A 21,830-nucleotide genomic window follows, 5' to 3' on the forward strand; every position below is an offset into this window, starting at 1 on the left:
AGTGATCTGGCTGAATACATATCTTGGGGAACTGCCTATAACGTGTTATATAAAGCAGCACCGAGCTGGAGGCTTATTCATCATTTTCACACAATTTAGTAATAAGTAGTTGAATTTCCAAATTTGCCTTCCTCTGGATCAACATTTGGGGGGTAATAGGCTGAACTGGATGGACACATGTCATTTTTCGGCCTCATATACTATGTTACCACAGATCGGGTCACAGTTACTGACTACACTGGCATAGTGTAACCCCTGGAAGGCTTCACTGAACAGCAATTGATTTTCTGATAGTGAAGGTTGACAGTTTCCATACGCATAATGCCATTTTTCTCTTTGGTGACCTTGATGTCTATACAACCGATGGGCCACAGAGTGGTGGTCACTGCTAGTTATTCTGTGTCGCTCACTGGATCACCCACAATGCAGTCTGTCCTTGGTTATTGTCGGAGGACAGATGGATGTATGGTTGTCTCGCCTGTCATTTATTGAATGGCCGAGAGCTGCCTGTGATTGGCTGAGCGCCTCAGCCAATCAGAAGCAGCTCTTTCAGCAGGCGGGGATTTTAATTCCCTGTCTGCTGAAAGAACTTCAGTGCAGAGCCGGTCACAGAGCAGACAGGACGCGGCTGAGCCCGGCAGCTGAAGAGAGGTGAGTATGGTTTTTTTAAAAATTTTTTACACCAGTTTGGGTTGTTTTTCAGGGAAGGGTTTATATTTAAGGCCCTTCCCTGAAAAACAATTAAGGGGTGCCAGCAGCTGGATCCGCTACTGCAGCTCTCATCCGTGACGGCTGCGGTAGGGAATTCTTTATTCTTGAGGGGATGAAGAAAACATCTGCCACATGTGGCAAATGTGTTCTTCATCCCCGCGGGGGACATGGCAGCCCAACCAAAATACTGGCCTGTAATAAGGCCAGTAAAAAAAAAATACTGCCACTGGCCTGGCAGGAAAAATACTGGCCCAGCTGGTGAAGTACCAGCCAGGTGGCAACCCTAACTGCAGTGTGGGTTCACACACGGCATCTTTTGGAAAAACAACATTCTTTTAATGGTGTATATTGCTGCAAACGCTGTAGTAGCCGGATGTTAGGGTGGTCTCACACCTGCCCTCCAGGTTCCGGTTTCCTGGTCCGTACGGGGAGCAGCAAAGGGGAATCCCTGCAGCTAAACGACTCCGTCTCTAGATGGAACCGAACAGCGGTGGACGTCTCCCACTGACTATAATGGGGTCTGCCCACTTTCCGCCCGGCTTTTGGACGGATGAACAAGATCTGCATGCAGCGCTTTTTCTTCTGATATTTTGAGGGTTCCTGGACAGATATGAGACCGACCGTAGCTGCAGGGGGGCAGGAGACGGGTTACGAGACTTATTATGTGCCCCTTGTTTCCCACTTGTCGTGTTTTGTGGGCACTTTTTTTTACAATTACAGCAGGGTGTGGGTTCTTTACAATTACAGCAGGGTGTGGGTTCTTTACAATTACAGCAGGGTGTAGGTTCAGCATTTTGTTCCTGTCGTTTTGCTTAGGTTTCTCTATTGGACTAAAAAAAAAAAAGCCAGAAAACAATACATTAATAAAGATAAACCCCCAAGGAGCGGCTCTGAGAACACAAGGAGACGCTAAAAAATAGTTTTATTTCATGCATTTTAGGGCTAAAAAAATGGCGCCACAAAGTGTGTGAAGGAATGCTGAGGCGTAGTTTAGTATATCTGCCTCTCAGCTCTATTACATATTTCATGCTCAGCGCCATTACTGACAGGCCCGCTTCACAGTAGAGCACTGAGCCGCGTGTGTCATCTTCGCAGAGACCCTGCAGGGCTCTTATACACACAAGCAGGGGGCGGGGCTGTTACTGGGCAGCCTGACGAAAGCGCCGGCCTAGCTAGCAGTAAACACGTTCGGAGCCAGTAGAGGGCGCTCAAGCGCTACAAGACTCTCTATACACCGTGCAAAGGCGCTGGCCGCTTCCTGACGTCACTGAGATGCGCCCACCATGCAGCACCCCACGTGGTGTAATGCTGCGATCTCTCGCTGGTCTCATCCAGGATGTCTCTGTTTGTCATCGACAGGTAATTATACAGTCCTTTCTCGGAGGCAGAGGGTTAGTAGCGCTACCTGCAGGAAGCTGTCAGCTCGGCGCACACTGCACAGCTGCTGCATTATCTGTATAGGAGAACTATTTCCCTGCCTCTCATCCCCACGTTGCTGTCATTCTCCTATCTCTCCATCATAAAAAAAGTCCAATGATGAAAGTCTGATTTCTGCATCTGATATACAGCAGGGATTTGTAGTGCCACATTGGCAGCTGCACACAGGTGTACTATGCTGCCTGCATGTGACAGTCGCATGGCGCGCAGCGAGTAGGCAATGACGTACTCGCTGTGGGCCTCCAATTGCCATGTACTATCTTGGTGTGCATGCCTGCGTCACACGTGCCAAGATAGTGCGCAATAAAGATCTCAGTATGTTCTATGTGTCATCAGCAGAATGGGAACCTGTGGCAGATTGGTACAGCGTGACATGCACGCGGAATACACTGTAACAATACGGTCATTTGAAGGAGCCCTTATAAAAAGAATGTTCTGGATATTTTTCATTTAATTGAATCTTTATCTGTAGTTATCACACCTTATATATCAACTCTCACTGTTCTTGTTTAACCTATGTGCGGAAGTGATTGTGTAAAACAGACCTAGATGAATTGGGAACCGGGGTGAGAATAGGTGGCAGAAACATCAACAATCTCCGTTATGCGGATGACGCAACGCTGCTTGCAGAAACAGAAGCAGGTCTGAAGCAGCTGATATGGAAGATTAAAACTGAAAGTGAAAAAACTGACCCTCTATCTGAATTTAAAGAAGACTAAAATTATGACAACTGCAAAAAATGGCTGAATCATATAAGACCCGATATATCACTGGAGGGTAGGATGACCAGACTCAGACTCATGGATTTTGGCCATGGAATGCAAGCAGAGTCATTAGAAAAATCTATAATGCTTGGACAGATCAGTGGGAAAAGAAGACCTGGATCCAAAGAACACGATGGCCGATACTGTCAGAGCTGATACTGGCATGGATATCACACAACTGAAGGAAGCAGTGCAAAACCGAAAAACATTTGTACAGTAGACACAACGATTATCACTCAAGATTCACTCAAAAGCCGTCTTTTGAGCAATAATCTTTGTGTATAATCGCGCGCTCATTGTGCATTGTTCATTACCTATTCATCATCTTTCAGTCCGCTTAAAATCCATTGTTTGGCAGTTCGCTTTTCGTTTGGTTTAAATGACATTCGTTCAGCCATTTGAAGGGAGTGTTTAATCATTTGGCAGGGCGTACATTCAGCCGGCTAAAGGCAGAGTGATTGGCTGTCGGGAGGACAAAGCTTTGATTTTTTTAACACGCCCACCAATGCTAAACCATTGGCCGTGCCGTTGTGACGTACCCTGCAAGCAGCAACCAAGACCATTGAAACATTAATTTGCCATTTTAAACGCACGTGCTGGAGTCTTGGATTCACGGATTATTTTTATTTTTGCTCGCTAATAGGTCAATACTCAAAACTACACATTTTTGATACGGATGACCACGAGATTACATTACAATGACAAATATACTATAGTTTGTACCACCTAGTTTTTTTCATATAACTCTTTCGCAATTCCTTAACATGGATCGCCTATAATAGGTGTCTCTTTTTTACTTCTATATTAAATATTAATTAGTTTCTTTCTGTCGCTGCTAAACAGCCAGGTCTTTTTAAAGACACGATAAGCGCAGACCCATGATTTTCACGAACCAATACAAAGAAGCTCTTTTTTTCCCTTCACTAAATGCACACACCTTTCAAACAAACTATCGCTCAATTACCGTTTAATGCAAACCCTACAAAACAGTAATTTAGCAACTGAAATGCCGGCCGCTACGTCTATTTTCCAACGATTTTCGTTAGGTTAAAACGTCCGTCTTTTAAAAGCAAAACCATCGCTCACTTTTGATCGTTATAATGAATTTTGAGCGATAATCTTTGTGTCTAAATGGCCCTTTAGTTATGGACGTCAGTTATGTGACCCCTGGGGGCAGAAAGCAGTGACAAGACACAGGCTGGGGTGGGGGAGGTGTCTTCTGACAGAGTATATGAGCAGAAGTAGTGAGAAGACACCTCTCCCCACCCGACCCACCAGTTTGTGTCTTGTCCCTGCTTTCCGCCTCTTTAGATGTCACCGTGAAAGTTCAGGTTTAAGGTACTTCTGCACATGTTGTTTATCGCTCAAATGATCACTTGACATGGTGATTCTCAGCAATAGTCGTCTCGTGTACACACAACCAGTGACAAGGAGCTGAGCAATTAGCAAGCGACTACTTGCTTAATGTATACAGGAGTTGTTCAATCTTTGAATGACTGGCTGTTCGTAGTGAATGAAGGAGGGAGGCTGGAAGAGATCTCTGGCCACTTGCCTCCATTCTCCGACAGACTGTCACTCCTGTGTGAAAGCAAGGAGCAATAATCGCTGGGATGACTGTTGGGCACCTATGCCCTGTGTAAAGGTACCTTTTAGATGGGCCTTAAGCTCTCCATCCTGCAGAAGTGATGTAATGTGACAGCAGCCATTTTCATTTCCCAGCGACTGGAGTTTGAATTCCTTGAGCGGTTTCCTAGGATGTGTTTTTATTTTTGTACTGTATTTTAAATTGATGGAATAATTGTCATTGGTTTTATGTTATGTGGACAAGTGACAGATACTCCCCTTCTAAGAGGAGGACCTGTCGCGTCTTCTGACAAGCCAGACTGGCTGGATACATTTTATATCCCTCCTGATTCCACCAGTGTCTTTATTTTGGTGTTAGGCCCCCCACAATGGTTTCCACTACTTTCAGAGCCTGATACTAGTCCGCTGTCAAGTGCACAGTTCGCACCCCTCAGTGTCAATCATAGTTTTGAAGTTTGAGTGACACTTTTAAGCAGAACGCATCGGGCTCCGAAAGTAACCAGAGCCATTGTGGAATGGACACTGCTGTAAAGGCATGTAGGCCGCTCCTCATGTCAGAGGTGCTGTCGTGTCCTCTAACTAGTCTGGTATTTAAATAAGAAATTGTGATTGGTGGTGGTCTGCAACTGGAGACCCCCATCTAATGTGTGTAAGTACTTTGCCCCTTTTGGTTTTTGTCAAATTTCTTTAGACATTACTCGGTTGTATGGTTTGTCGACGAGAAAAGCTGACGAGCTAAACATTTATGCCCCTTAATTCTGGGAGATAGTCTCAGATTCATTTGATCAGTCAAATTCTTGTCAGAATGTCAGAAATGTGTACTTTTTTTTTTTGCTATAACAGGCAAAACTGTAATTTGAACCTCATGAGCCAAAATGCAACATTTTTAGTAGCATCTCCCTCCCACTATGTGTCATTTGTAATACTAGTGTGGGTAAGGGATTTTTACGAGTGCCACCTCAGCACCCCCTATAGCTACACCATCAGTTTTCAGTCTTGTTTGTAGAGTTCAAAATTTACATTTTCACAGCAGTAAATCAAGATGTTTGTGCACCTCATAGGGTTAAAATATGATATAACAGAACTTTGATGCGCTCTACTTATTATGTAACCATTATCCTTCTATACCTCCTAGGTACCTTGGTGATGAGGTAGATTCCACTGAAGATCGTGCCAAAGCTTTGCTAGAGAAGTTACATCAGCAAGCCAAGGTTCGGCAGTTACAACTAAAATGTAAGGAGCAAAAAGTGAAGGGTGTTTCTAAATCCCACAGTGAAGAGGAAGTTGTGGATACAGTTGAAATCCAAGATCATAGTGAAGACTCTGAAAAGAGAAAAAAGTCTAAGAAACGGAAGAAAACTTTCAATGAGGAGACATCTGTTGAGGAGGTGAATCCTGGTCTTGATGCTGAACCAGAGGAAGTAGAGGACTTGAAGGCAAAGAAGCCACGCAAGAGAAAAATCAACAAAGATGAACAAGAAAAGAGCATAAGTCAGGAAGCAGAAGCTGAAAAAAAGGAGCATAAGAAGAAAGTCAGTAAAAGAGAAGCAAAAAAGAGTTCCAGCTTTGAATCAATCCATAGTGAAGATGCAAAGCCTGTTCACAAGAGCAAACACAAACCAGGAGATGAGAAGTCTGGCAAAGGATCGAGAGCTGCAAGTGAAGATACAAAGGTAGCGCCTAAAAAGAATGAGAGTGCTGAAGTTGAAGTGAGCACAACCCAAAATGAGAAGGACGGAGGTAAAAAAGATGCTTCAGTAGATCCCAACTTCCTGCTACTTGGAGGCTTTGAGGCCAAACCAGTTCAGAAGGTAAAGTCACATGTCAGGCGATTTACAAACCCTTGGAAGCTATAAGGCATGCTGAACTTATAAAATGACTCCACATTTATTTTGTAGGTTCTTCCAGTTCTGCCACAGTGGTTAGCAAAACCTAATCTGGTTCAGAAGGATATTAAGCAGAACCTTGTCTCTATTCATGATGTTCCTTATTTGAAACCAAACATGCTAAAGAAGATGGAAGCCAACAAAGTGAAATCTTTTTTTCCGGGTAATTATTCCAATTTGCTATTCCTTTTCGAGCTCCGCTCCATTGTAGGTTCTTTTGACTATTAAAAAAATTAAATCTTGACAACAGTGGGGGATTAGGGAATATTCATTCTTCTACATAGTAACAGCATTAGAAATTTTATTTCCCTTTGTAAAGGAATTTAACAATTACCTAAAATGCAACTTCATTATATAAGATGTTTTTATCTTAAAGTGTACCCCTCATTTCAAGTGACTTTTCAGAATAAGCTGCTGTTTGTACATGAGGAACACTATTATTTCTGGTCATTATATGACTTGTAACGTACATTTTCCCTTCCAAAGACTACATCTATAATTCTCAGTTTTCCCTGAGCTGGTGGGTGTAGACTAGTAGCTGTGATGGCTCCTATGCACTGCACAGAGAAATTATAACAGATCTTGCTTCCCTGTCATTAGCTGTGATATACGGAAAAGCAGCGACATGAAAGACTGTATACAACAGTACTGAGCAGAGCAGGTGTGATTTCAGTAGCTGCAGGACCGTAAAACGCTCACTATTTGCTGCAGCACTGTGTGTCCTTTGGTCTCACTCAGCTGCACCTTCTTCCCTCTCCATAGACTTCTATATGTGTGAGCTGTTAATCAGTCTTGTCTACCAATATGGATGTTCGAAGTTTTCAGCAGTGAGTGACGTTTAGAAGGACAGGAGGGAGAAGTAAAAGAACTTATGTGAACCATTTTTCTATGATATATTACAAAGTTCCTTATTCACCTTTACTATTAATTTATGTAAAGTTCATTACAATGAAAGTGAACATTAGTATACATAGGGGAAATTGTCTGAAAACTATGTAAAAAAAGAACAACCAGTCACAGCGCAGTCCTTTAAAAAGGACTATAGTAAATGTTATGAATGTAAGCTTATGTTTGGAACATAATGACAACTCAATAAAAAATGACTGAACTTAAAAAAAGGACTATAATAAATGAAAGCTTCACTGTGATTGGCTACTGTGGGCAGTAAAGGCAGTTTTTATTTTATACAGTTTCCTAAATGGCCCCCACTATCTACAATTATGTATGAGAAAAAAAATCTCAAGGTTTTCCACAGTGGACGCATTGGAGATAAAGTAGAGGTCCTGGGAATGGACATTTTTCTGGACATTTCCCCAGTAATGCCAGTTGTGTAAACTATAAACTGTCAACCCAACTTTATTGTCCCTTTTTCATTAATTTAGCTTTTTTCCACTCTTGTTTAGTTCAAGCTGAAGTCATCCCAGCTATTTTGCACAGCTGTCTCCATGGCTTCCTTGTGGGCAGAGGTGGATATCGCCCAAATGACATTTGTGTTTCTGCACCTACTGGAAGTGGGAAGACCTTGGCATTTGTTGTTCCAATAGTGCAGGTCAGTTGGTTAAAATGAGTATTTAATCCTCTTTGTTTGGTTAAAGGAGTTGCTCATGAAAACACCCATCTGCCCTGTTAGGCTGGGTTAACACGGGGCGTATTCCCGTCGGAAATCTCGCGGTTTGGCCGCAGCAAAAACCGCGAGATTTCCACCGGGAGAACCGCCGCGGTTTAAGAAGCGGCCCGACCGCTCGCTTTTCCTTTGCTGCCGGCACTCCCATAGAGGAGAGCGCGGCCGCGACGAAAATAAACAAAAAAGTAAACAGACATGCTGCATCTTCTGAAACCGCAGCTGCCGCAGCCGCGGTTTCAGCCGGACTTACTGCAGCGGATTGGCCGTCCCGTGTGGACGAGATTTCTGAGAAATCTCGTCCACATGGCTGGCTAATCCCGAGATTAGCGGCCGCGAGCGGATTTGCCGCGGCAAATCCGCCCTGTGTGAACCCAGCCTTAGGGCGTTTAAAGATCATAGAGAGGAATTCTACCTTTGCAACTCTCTTCTATGAGCCAGAATGGAGGACTGCTGTAGGGGATCTGGAGGGTCTACACATTACATTGGCAGCCAAATATTTGAATAACCATCAGGGAATTCTACGCTACCCCTGGCAATAACCTGAGGGTTAGGGAAGGCAGCCTACAGCTAAACAGGGGTTGTCTTCAGCAGGCAACTTAATTAGTAAGCAAATAATTTGAGTACTACTGCTTGTTTACAGGTTTTGTCGGCACGTGTTGTATGTGAAGTTCGAGCTCTTGTAGTGCTGCCCACCAAGGAGCTGGCACAACAGGTAATTAAATATCTCAATGACAAGTCAAATCATGGCACTCAACTATAATTCCCCTATTGTTTTTACTGCCATTACTCTGGATGATTTAATCACATTTACGCCTTTTTTTTTTTTTTCTCTCATCAGGTTTGCAAAGTTTTTAATGTATACGCAGATGGTACTGGTCTCAAGGTTGTCCTGATGGCTGGGCATAAGTCTTTTTCTAAAGAGCAGGAGACTCTGGTTACTAAAAAGTAAGTGTTTTTTTTTTGTTTTTGTTTTTTTTTAAGTTCGTAAAACTATCATTTTATAGAACTTCTGACATGTCTTTAGTAACGTATCATAAGTTTTGTTTGGTGGGGCTCCTGGTGCTGATATCCGCACCGATTGAAAAAACTAAGGCCTCTTGTCCACGGGGAAAATCAGGCCCGCTACGGATTCTCCATGAAGAATCCGTAGCGGGTCCCTCCTGCCCCGCGGACATGAGCGCTTAAAATAAGAAACTCGCCTCTCGCACGCTCCGGATCTTCCCTTCACCACGGCTTCATCTTCTCTCCGTCTCGGCCGGATCTTCTTTCTTCGGCCCGGCGGATGTGCATGGCACGTCAGTTGCGTGCCGTGCACATGCGCCAGCCTGAAGAAAAAAGATCCGGCTGCGACGGAGAGAAGATGAAGCTGCGGCGAAGGGAAGATCCGGAGCAGGCGAGTATATTCTTATGTTAGGTCTCCTGCGGATCCGGACGGCTTCCATAGGCTTCAATAGAAGCCTGCGGGAGCCGTCCCCGCGGGAGACCCGCACGAAAATAGAGCATGGTCCACATTTTTTCATGCTCCATTTTTTTTTAAATCACTTTTATTGACCATCCGCGGGTATTTATCTACCCGCGGGTGGTCAATGCATCCCTATGGGGTGCGGATCCGCGGGCAGGAGAAGAGTTAAAATCCGCTGCGGATTTTAATTCTTTTGCCCGTGGACATCATGAGGCCTAAGGGGCAGAAGCTCCCAGCCGAGTAATATGCCCCTTTGTCTCTCGAGCTCTGTTTGGCTGTTCTTGGAGGTCAGAACAAGTGATTACTTTTACTTGTAGCGTAGCTGGTGCGAAATTTTATATGAATGTACCCTGAATGGGGGGGGATACACAATCTCTTTACGTATGAGGGCTGCACTGTTATACTGTACTACTACGCAGGTCTGCAATAAAACGTAAGCAGATTAAAACATTATACAGGGAACAGTAACATCTTCGGCATTAAATAATATAAGCACAATAGACACTCTGCTGGCACTTTTTATAATGGGGGGGGGGGTCACTTTGCTAGCATTGGAGCTGCCATCTTTAAAATGAGTTTGTCACTCCTCTCAAACAGACACAAGCTATGTCTGTGTGGCAGGAGCTTGCAATACTGTCCAGCAGGGCCCACCTCAGCGTCGTTATACAGAAATACAGCTGATCATACAAGCAGATGATTTGTCCAGCAGGGTGGGGCTGCAACTAATGGCAATGTGGGCCACTGTTTGTGTACCCCCTTCCTTTTAAAGGCATATCTCAGTGAGAGATTTAGAGCATATCTGTATGTTATGCTATAAATGTATTCTAGGTAGTAGCCCCATGTCTGGGGCGCCATACCCATTTAGCTGTAGAATGTGGCTGGCAGGGACAAATTGGAGGGGAAAATCAAAGCACATGGTGTACATGAGAGATATGGATTAAGCCAGGCATGCATTTACTTGTTAGGTGAGGGCATCCCCTCTGGGACCCCACCTATTGAATACCCCCCCCCCCCCCCCCCCCCATAACTGACCTCTTCTCCTTTACTTTGTGTATGAATATTTGGTTATTGTTGGATATTTACATTCTTCTACTTTGCACCGTAGGAGCTTTGGATTTTGCAGTTTGGCTGATATTCTTGTATGCACTCCAGGTAGACTTGTTGATCACATTCATAAGACAGAAGGCTTCACCTTGAAGCATCTACGATTCCTGGTAAGCTTTACTAAGCTGTAAAAACTTGTATCTTGAATTTTACTTGTTTGTTGTGCAGCATCTTTCTCATCCGCTGTATTAGGGGACACAGCTTAGAACCGTGGGTATAGTTACTGCTGCTAGGAGGTGGACACTAAGCAAAAAAAAAGTGTTAGTTCCTTTTACTAGCCATACCCCTCCTGCAGACACCAAGCTGGCCAGTCTTAGCTTAGTGTCCATAGGAGGTAGACCTCCACTTTCTTCGGTTTTCAGTTGTACCTTTCTGACTCTTGGGACTATTGGGTTGGCATTAGACTTTCCCTGTTTACCTTGCTGAGGAGGACAAACAGACTGGATTTAACCTCTCTGTTGTCATCCCCAACCTCGGCAGACAAGGAGCAACGGTCAACATTAGTTTGACCCTCGCCCACTAGCCATAGTGACCCCCACATTGGAGCTCTACTTTCCTTCTCGAAGGCAGGCAAGCACTGGGGCGTACACTGCTGAAGACCTGGCAGAAAGGTAAGTATTCCTGTTCACTGGGGTAAATATTCAGCCCTTTCCCCTTCTAGCCTGTTTCCTTCCCAAGCCGTCCTCTCCTCCCATTACCCCCACCACTGTTCTGCCCACAACTCCCTTTTTCCTCTATAGGCATGTAAGCATGCCTCCTTGATGGGCTTACATCTTTCCCCTTATGGGCATGAGGTGTGTGCCGCTTCCACATCAGCTCAGGACCAGATAAGCACTGCCTGGTGGTGAGCTCTCTTTTTCCATAGCAGTGTCCACAGCAGTAGGCCCATATAGAAGTGCTCTACTGACTACGGTAGTATGCAGCACTTGGCAGCATGTCTGACTCCAGGGCTGAAAGAGCCACGCATTTTGCCTGCACGCACTCTAGTACCAAATTTCCATGCGAACAATCTGAGCTGTTATGCCCCAACTGTCTTCCATCGAGACAGGCTTTCGGTGAACGTCTGCAGACACTCCTATCCAACCTCTGTCATCTGGCGAACCGGAATGGGTACGCTCCCTCACTCAGGCAGTATTGGACCTTACTAAAGCATCCATCACCATCATGGACAGATTGGACCGCTCTGTCAGCCGCCATCAAGCGTGTCTGAAGATGATGATTTTGCCATGCAAGGCCTACCACATGGTAGATCCCAAAAACAGGCTAGGCTTCCTCGCTTGAGGCACTCTTCTAGCTCCGCAGGATTAGCGTCCCCCTAGTCCCTGCAGGGGCGCATTCAGAACTCTGTTCCAGAGACTAAAGTGATTTCGAAGGTGAGCTTTCTGAGTCTCATTTGGATTTTGACCTGATGTGGAGCACGTCTCTAAGCTTTCCCCTTTGGCCGATAGCCTGATATTGGTAGTGAAGGAGACCCTTCAGGTAAAGGAACAGCCGCTGCATTCATCCGCGTAAGCCATTTCTTTCTGAAATGTTTCCTAAAAGTCTTCCCTTCTCATACAGAGTTTGAAGACATTTTAGCTAGGGAATGGAACCTTCGCAACAAACGTTTTACCAAGCCAAAGAGTGGATGTTATGTATCCTTTTCCAGAGGATTTAATAAAGAAGTGGTCATTTTCACCAAGCATGGACCACCCCCAGTGTCCCGTTTGTCAAAATATTCCATCTTCAATGTAGCTGATGCTTCATCCTTTAAAAAAAAAAAAAATTGCAATTCCTTGCCAAAGCTTTCTTTGAGGCAGTGGGTTCTGCACTTCAGCCTGTTTTTGCCTCTACGTGGGTCAATAGGGCCACTACTTAGTGGGCTAAGCAACTATGTTAAAGCATTCTTGCTGGCTCTCCTCAGAAAGAATTGCAGGCACTGACCAGCAAATGGATCAGGCGAGGAAATTTATCTGAGAAGCCTCACTAGATTTGGCCACACTATTAGCTCACGCCTCAGTAGCTGCTTTTGTAACCTCTCACAGAACACTATGACTCAAATCCTGGGCCGCAGATCCGCCTCTAAGTGATCATTAACACATCTCCCATTCATCAACTTGCGTCTCTTTGGCGCCAGACTGGACAAATGATTTCTGAGGCCACTGGTAGGAAGACTTCACATCCCTCAAAGAACAAATCCAGCCTTGTGAGATCTGTGCAGAAGAAACTGCTTTTGGTCCTTTCGTCGCTCCAGCCCCAGGTTCACGGATAACAAGAAATCCTTACAGGACCAAAATTGAAGGCCCTCCATTAAACCACATCCTTCCTGGCATCCCTGTCCACAATCTCCCAAGTCCTTTTCCACAATGTTCTGCATTCAGGGTGTGGGGATGACTTTCCCTGTTCAGAAAGACATGGCTTGCTCATGTTGCAGAGCCCTCAGTTTGGAGGTCATCTCTTCAGGCTGCTGTCTAGAATTTTTAGCTCTATTCCAGTTTACTACACCCTCTAGTCAGGCAGTGGGTGCATCTTGGGTGGTGGGCAACAGTGCCTCCGCTCTGCCAGTGTTAATTTTCGGTCTACTAGTGGCAATAGCTATGGTCCTCAGCTGTGTCCCCCAATGAACGAGACGAGAAAGAGAATTTTCGGCTACAATGAAAATAATATTTTGTTCGTTTGGCAGGTTATCGATGAGGCAGATCGTATGATTGACACTATGAGTCAAGACTGGCTACCTCAAGTTATCAATGCTGCATATAAGGTGGAACCACATGATCAAGGAATGCTTTTTACGCGCAAGATGCCTGGAGTACCAACTGCAGCAAAGTAACTAACCTGTTATATACTCCTCTTTAGTCCCTGTTGTACCACCTCCAAGGTTGCTTTGAATCCACTTTTATCTTTTTATCTTCCCATGTTACTTTACAGTTATGGCCAGCTTCAGCTTCCCTTGCAAAGACTGCTTTTTTCCGCTACCCTGACGCACAATCCAGAGAAACTTCAAAAGCTGGGCTTGTATCAACCTCGGCTCTTTACATCCATATATAAGCAGCCAAAATCAAACACTTCTGAAGATCAAAAGGGGCCCTCCACTTCTGAAAACTTCTCCCTCCCTGCGGGGCTCACGGTGAGCCGCTTCTTGAAGATTATCTTATATTGAAAACTTTCGTATTGCTGAATAATATATTATAAAGAATGTGTTCTTAATGTCTTACAGCACTACTATATTCCCTGCAACCTAAACTCCAAGCCTCTCATCCTTCTTCACTTCTTACTCACTCTACGCTTTTCCCGTGTACTCTGCTTCACCAACTCCAGGGAGTCTTCACACCGGTAAGTGACTGGACTGGATCCTGGTGCCTCTTAAGAAATGTGCTGGTTAAGGAGACTGTCATCAGGTTTATGGTGCCTGAGCTAAGGACCGTATAAAGCAGGGACAGACACCCTGATTATAGGACATACAGCAAAAAACAAAAGTCTGCACATCCAACAAATAAATGTGAACGTACCCAAAAGCTATGGCTGCAACAAAACCCAGTATCAAACACGTGCTTCAGCGCTCATACACACTTAATATCTGCATAAAACTGCACAACTGTTGATGCATATAAAAAAGGAACTTTGCACACAATTAAAATTATGTGGGCCCATCTGCATACAAAGAGAGGTGTCTATAGAGCTTAGCATGTGGCAGATGGGCCCACATAATTTCATAAAATTGTGCACTAAGAACCCCGTATTTCTATGCGGTTAATATAAACAGTTATGTAGTTTATGCAGATATTAAAGGTGCAGGATCGCTGAAGCATGTGTCCGCTATCATGATTATAGTGATGAGTCACTTACTTGTTTTTTTCCTTGCAGTACTTGTCTAAATCCAAGCTTATAAGTGCAGCTCGAGCCGAGCGCTGGACTCCTCTCAATGATGTCCACATGCTCTGGAGTCATTGATCCTATACATGTCCTATGCACAGTAGAGGGAGAAAGCTGTTAATTGGAGGGTGGGGGAAGCCTGCATCCCATGAAAACAAAGACTCCATGCTTTGCTCACACTGTACCTGATGAACCCTGATTTTATGAAAATTGCTACAAGACAACAAGTGACACACCGCTATAATCGGGAGTCTCTGTCACTACTTTATGCTGCCCTTAGATTTGGCAATGTAAAGTGGGTGACAGATTCCATTTAAAGAGAACCTGTATTGTCCTCTGATCACTGGGTTGGCAGTATGCCTTTGAGGCCACATCCCTGCAGACTATAATGCACTTTCTCTTTGTACACCCCTGTTTGCTCACATCAGCTCCCATTACATCTAGAGCCTGACACTAGTATTCATGTAGACAGCCTTCACCATTTAGGGACCATTTAGACGGAACAATTATTGCTCAAAATTCGCTCAAAAGCCATCTAATCTTTGTGTGTAACTGCACTGACATCATGCAGTTTTCGGTAAGCCATCGCTCATCGTTGTCTTTCAGCATGCTGAAAGACAACGATGAGCCTTATCAGGAATTCACAGCGGGATACAGCTGATATTATTGTTTCAGCGGTATACCACTCCCTGAACACAGGCTGGGTATGAAGAACAGAGCTGCCCAGCTGCGTTCTTCATACCCCGCTCGTAGCACTCGGCTGTATAACACCCGGGCACTGCGAGCAGAGAACAGCTCAATGCAGAAGACAAGCGGCCCCGCTTGTCTTCTGCATCCCCCGCTCGGAGCGCAAGGTGATCGCTCAACGTTTGAGCGATCACCTTGCTCTGTAAATGGACACAACGATTATTGCTCAAAAGCCATCTTTTGAGCGATAAACATTGTGTGTAAATGGGCCTTTAGTGTCACTCAGTGTGACATCAGCCATTGCAACTGAGTTGATGAAGTCCACCCACATGAAATGATACCAGTGCCAAACTCCTTTTATAATGGCAGGCTGTTTGGCTGGCCATGGGAGTGTAGAATGGAAAGAAAAACTGCAATGGATTCAGCGGGAATGCGGCTATAAACACATGTGGTCAACCTTGATGATCTATAATTAAATAAAAATACATATATGGTATCACCGCGTCCGTAAAACTCCGATCTGTCAAAGTAGTGCATTATTTACCTTGCACGGTGAACGTCGTCCTAAAAGAAAAATAAACGCCAGAAATGCACTTTCAGTCACCCTGTCTCCCAGAAAATAATTGAAAAAAATTAAATGTCATTGAAAAAAAAGTAGTACAGTAAAAAGAAAACTATACAAGTTTGGTATCGTAGTAATCGTACTGACCCATAAAATAAAGTTATCATGTCATTTTTGTTGCAGTTTGTGCGCCGTAGAAACAAGACGCACTGAAAGATGGCGGAATGTCCTTTTTTTTTTTTTTTTTTATTTTACTCCACTTAGAATTTTTTTTAAGTTTTTCAGTACATTATATGGTACAGTAAATGGCACCATTGAAAACTACAACTCACTTTGCACAAAACAAGCCTTCATACAGTGACATCGATGGATAAATAAAGGAGTTACGCTTTTCTTTTTTTTTTTTTTAAGGGGGGGAGGAAAAAACGAAAAGGGGGGGGGGGGAAGGGGTCCGCGACATTAAGGGGTTAAACATGGTCTATACATTTATTCCATAGCAGAATATATCGACCACAAATCACTCCAAGGATCGTGATTTTATTGCTGTGCCCAGTTTGACTGATTTTAAATGCTGGTTTATCGTATTTTACATACATTTAGATTGTGATACTTTGTATTTTACAGACTGTTCCTGCTCATCAAACTATTTGGAGGGGTCAATGTAGCAGAGTTCTCTTCTCGCCTTACTCCTGGGGAGAGGAAGAAAGCCCTAAAGGAATTTGAGCAAGGAAAGCTGCAGCTGTGAGTTGGCATAATATGACTGTGATTTCGGGGAACTTGGTTGTCTTGCATGCTTTACAATGGCATGAGGGCTTGGGCATCAACAATGTCATTTGTACAGCATATTTGCTGTTGTCACAGTTCTGACGAACTGATATGACTTTGATAAAAATTATTAAAGTGGGTCGTAACCTTATTGCAAGTAGGAAGCAAGGAGCTTTGATAATTGGGATGAGTTACATGGCACAATATATACTAGTAATGTTTTAAATACCACATTTTTTATATTTAAAAAAATGATTATTCTACAGATATATACAAATCCCTTTAAAGATAGTACTAATACGAGATTCGTAGACCAGGCAAATGCACATATACTGGCCTTTCTCTGGTTCTTGCATCTCCTGCAGCACAGCTCGGTCCTCCATGCTGGGTCTGTGTTTACAGGCTTACAGGACATCAAAAGCTGCTGCAGCCTGTCACAGACCTCAGTGCCCAAACACTAAGATGTGTGATTGGCTGCAGCAGCCTGTAAACATCACATCCCAGGGTATCCCTGGAGCTGCCAGTATGGGAGATGTGGGGAACTAAGAGAGGTGCGTAGAAGCTCATTATTTTCTAGCCTGGGGAATATGTTTTTCAAAAATTATCTTGGACAATCCCCTTTAATGGGCAAACCTCAACAGCAGCCATTGGGGCTTTCACAAGGCCCCAGGCTGGCATGATGAATGAACCTCTGCGGCAATATTGCCTGATGTTACTAAACAAAAAAAAAACTCTGTAAATATTTCATAGAGGAAAACACAAGGATATGTATATTTGCAAACTTCTAGTCTTCCCAGCTATTGTAATACTATTGTGAAAATGACTAGAAAGGAGATGGTGTTACATAAAGCTGTTTGGCAGTGCGTAAGGAAGCAATAGCTACACCCTCCTTCTTCCATGTTGTTTGACATATCGGATGGGGTAGTCATCTATATGTAATTTGTAGCACTTTAAGTGGTTGCGTTGTGAAGGAGACAGGACTTTTCCAGATCCCCGATTAGGACATAAGAACATCATTCATTTGAATGTTCAAAAATCAATGTACAAACCTTCTATACATCTCTGAGGCCATCTTCGGCTGTCAAGAGGAGCCAAATGTAGCGAGGACAGCCGCAGGGGCTCAGTGCTTTGGTGAGTGCTACAGCCCCCCAGTTCTAGTGATCGGCAGCGGTCTCGGCAGTGATGGGATGTCAAAAGTCCAGTTACTCTTTAATGTCGGAATTGGGATTGTTCTTGTCTAGACAAATGAAATAAGCATTTACCAAAGTCTTGTTTGGCTGTGCTCCCTACTTTGTCCCTATACTTGGCACAGTATATAAGGCTTAGAGCTGTACTTTGACTATCTGAATTCAGCCTAACAGAAAAAAAAATTTAGTGAGTTTTTTTTGTGTGTTTTTGTAAAGTTTTATCTTCTGCTTGCTGATAGAATTTCCCATTCTCATGTTTTACAGGCTAATAAGCACAGATGCCACAGCAAGAGGAATAGACATCACAGGAGTGAAATGTGTGATAAACTATGATGCGCCGCAGTACATAAGAGTCTATGTTCACAGGTATGTTCATCTTAAGTGTGTAAATTAACTTAGATTTTGTAATGTAATGTCTCTATGGAAATTACTTTACATCAGTGGCTCTCAACTCCAGAACACCTCTGGCAATGTTTGAGGCACTGACAATAATTTGTGTAATACTAAGACTGTATTTACACGGATGAGTGGGATATAGGTCCAAGACATGATTGTTCCCAGCAAGAGAAACCACGTAATCTTGTAGATATGATACCTTTTAATGGCTAACAAAAATACATGATGTTATAGCGAGCTTTCGGACCTACTTGGGGTCCTTCTTCAGGCTTAAAGAACCCTGTGTTGGTTTGCAAGCTCACTATAACATCATGTATTTTTGTCAGCCATTAAAAGGTATCACATCTACACGATTACTTGGTTTCTCGTGCTAGGAACAATCACATTTTGCTCTACTGGCTAACGCAGTACTAAATCTTTATATTATAGGTCCAAGAAAATCAGGCCTATTGCGTGTAAACCGTGCAAATTGCATCAGATCACTTGCATTTTTCACAAGCATGAAAGAATCGCAAGTGGTTCCAATAGTTAAAATGTAAGAAAATTCATTACACTAGCATGAAAATCATATTTGCATACAAGTGCAATGTGGGTTTTCTGGCTCCAATAGGAATTAATAGATGATTCTTGCAGTGGAATCGGCCAAAAATAGGACATGCAGCAATTTTTCGATTTAACACCATCGATGCAAACGAAATATCGCTTGTGTAAATCAACTCATTGAAAATAATAGGTTGTCTTCACATGTGAGTTCTTTTTGTCTTGCAATGTGCAGAACTCACCTGTGTAAATACAAACATTGGAAATCTAGAAAACGTGACCTGTTTGCTCGTACTTGAGGACTGAAGTTGAGACATTGTTTACATCTCATGAATTACTGTCTTCATACTCGGTCAATTTCCAAACGTTGAACAAGCTGTATTAAAGGCCTTAATCCTGGGTATATCTAGGGGTAATAAAAATGAACTTACTTTTTTTTTTTTTTTCGGCAGCCAGACTGGCCATATTTCGGAGTTGGAAAACCTCCTCAGTGCCTTTTAGCTAAAAACAAGTTAGGTTGAATATTGGTGAATGACAGGTTAGCCGGTATTGTAAATGACTCTAAAAGTAATCTTGAGGCGGTATGGAAACCGTGGATGTCTTATCTTATTAATAAACATGTCCTTCCGTGCAGTCAATACCTCCACACCCTCTTTTTCTTGACTGTATCAAAGTCTTAACTGCCGGTTATCAACTCAAATATGTTAAGAAATGTTAGTGAAAATAAATTACTGGCTGATGTTTAAGTGATCTACACTTTTAATGTGTCCATACTGTGAAAATCGATTGCTAGGCCCGACCTTCATGTAAAAGCTGGATGTTCTTACACTTGTAGGGTGGGAAGGACGGCGCGAGGAGGGACGGCTGGCCTGGCATTCACAATGCTGCTGAGAATACAGGTCTGTAATGTGTTCCCTTGCTGTGTGTGGGAAAATAACATGGTTTGTCTTTTGACTGAAGCGTATTACCCCTCCAGGAGCAGAGATATATGAACATGATGCGGGAAGCTGGTGTCCCAAAGTTACACAAGCAACTAGTGCTGAATGATAACCTCCGGCAGTACGAGCAGCGATATGAGGAGGTGCTGTCACAGCTACAGAGGGTTATTAAGGTGACCAACTCTTTTTTTTTTTTTCTTTCTCTAAAGTCGAGAAACGGTAAATTTTAATTGCGTTTTATCACCAAGATTTTATTTATATTATTTTTTTTTACAAATTGAAACCAGATACCATTACATTCTATCTGTTTTTATTTTATTGATTTGCGGATTTTTTTTTTTTTTTTTTTTTTTACTTGTATTTATATCCATGACTATGGGGGCTGCCATCTTGCCTTTACAGCTGCCTCAGCGACCATAGGAGATAATGGACAGGAGATGTTCATTGAATTCTATGGAGGAATATTCTAGGCAGCGGTGGGATGCCAGCTGTGGCCACATAATATCAGTCGTGGATCCTGTGTTTTCTGTGATGATGAGATGTCTGCTGGGAAGTGATTTTAGAGCATGATGTCTCAGGACCAGTGAACAGAATGAAACTTGCAAGCTTTCAGGGTTTTCTAAAAGGAAAGAGTAACATGGAATTAGAAAACAAACCCCAAATATTTAACATTTTTAATGTGTTGTGCCAAGATACAGTCATATCATTCTGTAATAGAAATGATATTTTAACATTAAAGTAAAGATTTGTATATATAGAACCTCCCATATACCGAATATGGCAGTTTTTATATTCTTGAATGCCAGAATTAAATAGTGACTTTTGAATGTGTGCTGAAAATCTGAAAGTTGTCAGCTTACTAAGAAAGTTACATTGTTAGTAGAATTATTTCTGTTTTGGAAATTGTACAGAATTTCTCCGTTCTTTTCTATTCACAGGAAGAACAAACTCAGAAGCGCTGCTGAATTTTGGAATAGTAACAGAAAAAATATTTGGTTCCATTATAAGGAGCTAGCAACGTTTGTTCAATGGCTCGCGTTAGTTTCTTTGGCTTCATTAAGAATGAAAACTATTTACAAAGGCCAGACTGATTCAGATGCATCTGTTGGCGATGTGTGCTGATTCACCAACCTGGCATGAACGGGCACTGTTCACTGGGACCAGGCTTCTATGAAGTGGGGACTTGGTGTGTGAATGCTTCACAGGAAGCCATACATAGGATTTACCTGCTATTTTCATGTACAGAATTACTTTATCTTCTATTTCAAAGTTTCTATTGATTTTCAAAATGTGGCATTATACTGGAAAATGGTATTGGAAACAACATGAGCATTTTATTCCTTTCCAATCCAGTGTTGACCCTCGTCCGACATTAAGATTTCCCTACATGGCTCAGATTTCAGAGCACTGTCCTGTATACTATGTAGCATACATATGCAGAACATCAGAGCACTGTCCTGCATACTGTTATAAATGTGTTGGCCCTCATCCGACATCGGAGCTAAGCAGGGAAATTTTAGTGTCGGACAAGGGCCAATACAGGATTGAAAATTGTTAATTTTTTACGAAATTGCTAATAAAATCATCATGTCAGTTCATTTTTTTTTTTTTTTGTTTCTGTTTATGTGATTCCAAGGAATCCACAATGTGCTTTTCCACCCAAAATAAATAAGGGCTGTGGATTGTGCGGGTGGCAGGGAAATTGGATTAAAAAGGGTTAAGGCTCACATTGAAACCATTAAAACAGATAAACTGGTAAGTCCAGGTAATAAAATTTAGGTGCGGCAATCCCTTGGAGTCGGGAGGATGGGAGCAGTTATCCAATGAACTCTGCTCAAAAGTCCAGAGGCAAACAGAAGTATAAGATTAGCAAAGGCCTGTGCTGATGTTCAGTAGGACTGGTGATTTTCGGTGACTGCCTCGGTTAAAATTGACAGGGAGCAGCTTCAAATATATCTGCTTAGTAGACAAACTGTGAACTAGAGGAGAGAACATAGAAAAAGGCAGAAAGAGAACAAGGTGTTAATGAGTCATAATGTGAAAAGGAAAGGGGAAGATGAGAAGAGGGGGGGGGGGGGGTGAAGAAAAGTGAAAGGACCTAGGCAAGCCTGCCAAGAAGGGCCACTTTAAGGGAGTACTATGCCATGGGGCAATAAAAGAGGTGAGGAAGGTATAATTGATCCAAGGCTGCCAGGTATTGAAAAACAAATTGTGTTGTGTCCAAAAAAATACTAGATAGTTTCTTGTTTATAAAGAACTCATACATCCAAGATTTAACCTTTTTATAAGGGAATGACCATTATTTTTCCATCAATGGGCTATAGTTTGCTT

General features: G+C 43.0%; 1 protein-coding gene across 1 annotated transcript; it reads left to right on the forward strand.

The window, feature by feature from the left end:
• The first annotated feature begins 1,988 nt into the window (after positions 1 to 1,988).
• DDX51 (DEAD-box helicase 51) lies at positions 1,989 to 21,097 on the forward strand. The gene is made up of 15 exons (XM_066603547.1): positions 1,989 to 2,070; positions 5,632 to 6,307; positions 6,395 to 6,545; positions 7,786 to 7,931; positions 8,647 to 8,718; positions 8,845 to 8,951; positions 10,574 to 10,682; positions 13,235 to 13,377; positions 13,480 to 13,678; positions 13,769 to 13,884; positions 16,298 to 16,414; positions 17,890 to 17,991; positions 19,397 to 19,460; positions 19,538 to 19,672; positions 20,438 to 21,097. The coding sequence occupies exons 1-15, from the start codon at positions 2,048 to 2,050 to the stop codon at positions 20,462 to 20,464; spliced, it is 2,187 nt and encodes a 728-aa protein (XP_066459644.1). The 5' UTR covers positions 1,989 to 2,047; the 3' UTR covers positions 20,465 to 21,097.
• Positions 21,098 to 21,830: the final 733 nt, after the last annotated feature.

The sequence above is a fragment of the Eleutherodactylus coqui genome, chromosome 5 (assembly GCF_035609145.1).
Source record: "Eleutherodactylus coqui strain aEleCoq1 chromosome 5, aEleCoq1.hap1, whole genome shotgun sequence".
Classification (NCBI taxonomy): Eukaryota; Metazoa; Chordata; class Amphibia; order Anura; family Eleutherodactylidae; genus Eleutherodactylus; species Eleutherodactylus coqui.

What these genes read in the sequence shown, in the direction of transcription:
- DDX51 (XM_066603547.1), top strand. Translation starts at nt 2,048, where the DNA reads ATGTCTCTGTTTGTCATCGACAG. An exon ending in AGTGAAATCTTTTTTTCCGG is followed by an intron (nt 6,546 to 7,785) that starts GTAATTATTCCA and finishes ACTCTTGTTTAG; the next exon opens with TTCAAGCTGAAGTCATCCCA. An exon ending in CAATGCTGCTGAGAATACAG is followed by an intron (nt 19,461 to 19,537) that starts GTCTGTAATGTG and finishes TTACCCCTCCAG; the next exon opens with GAGCAGAGATATATGAACAT.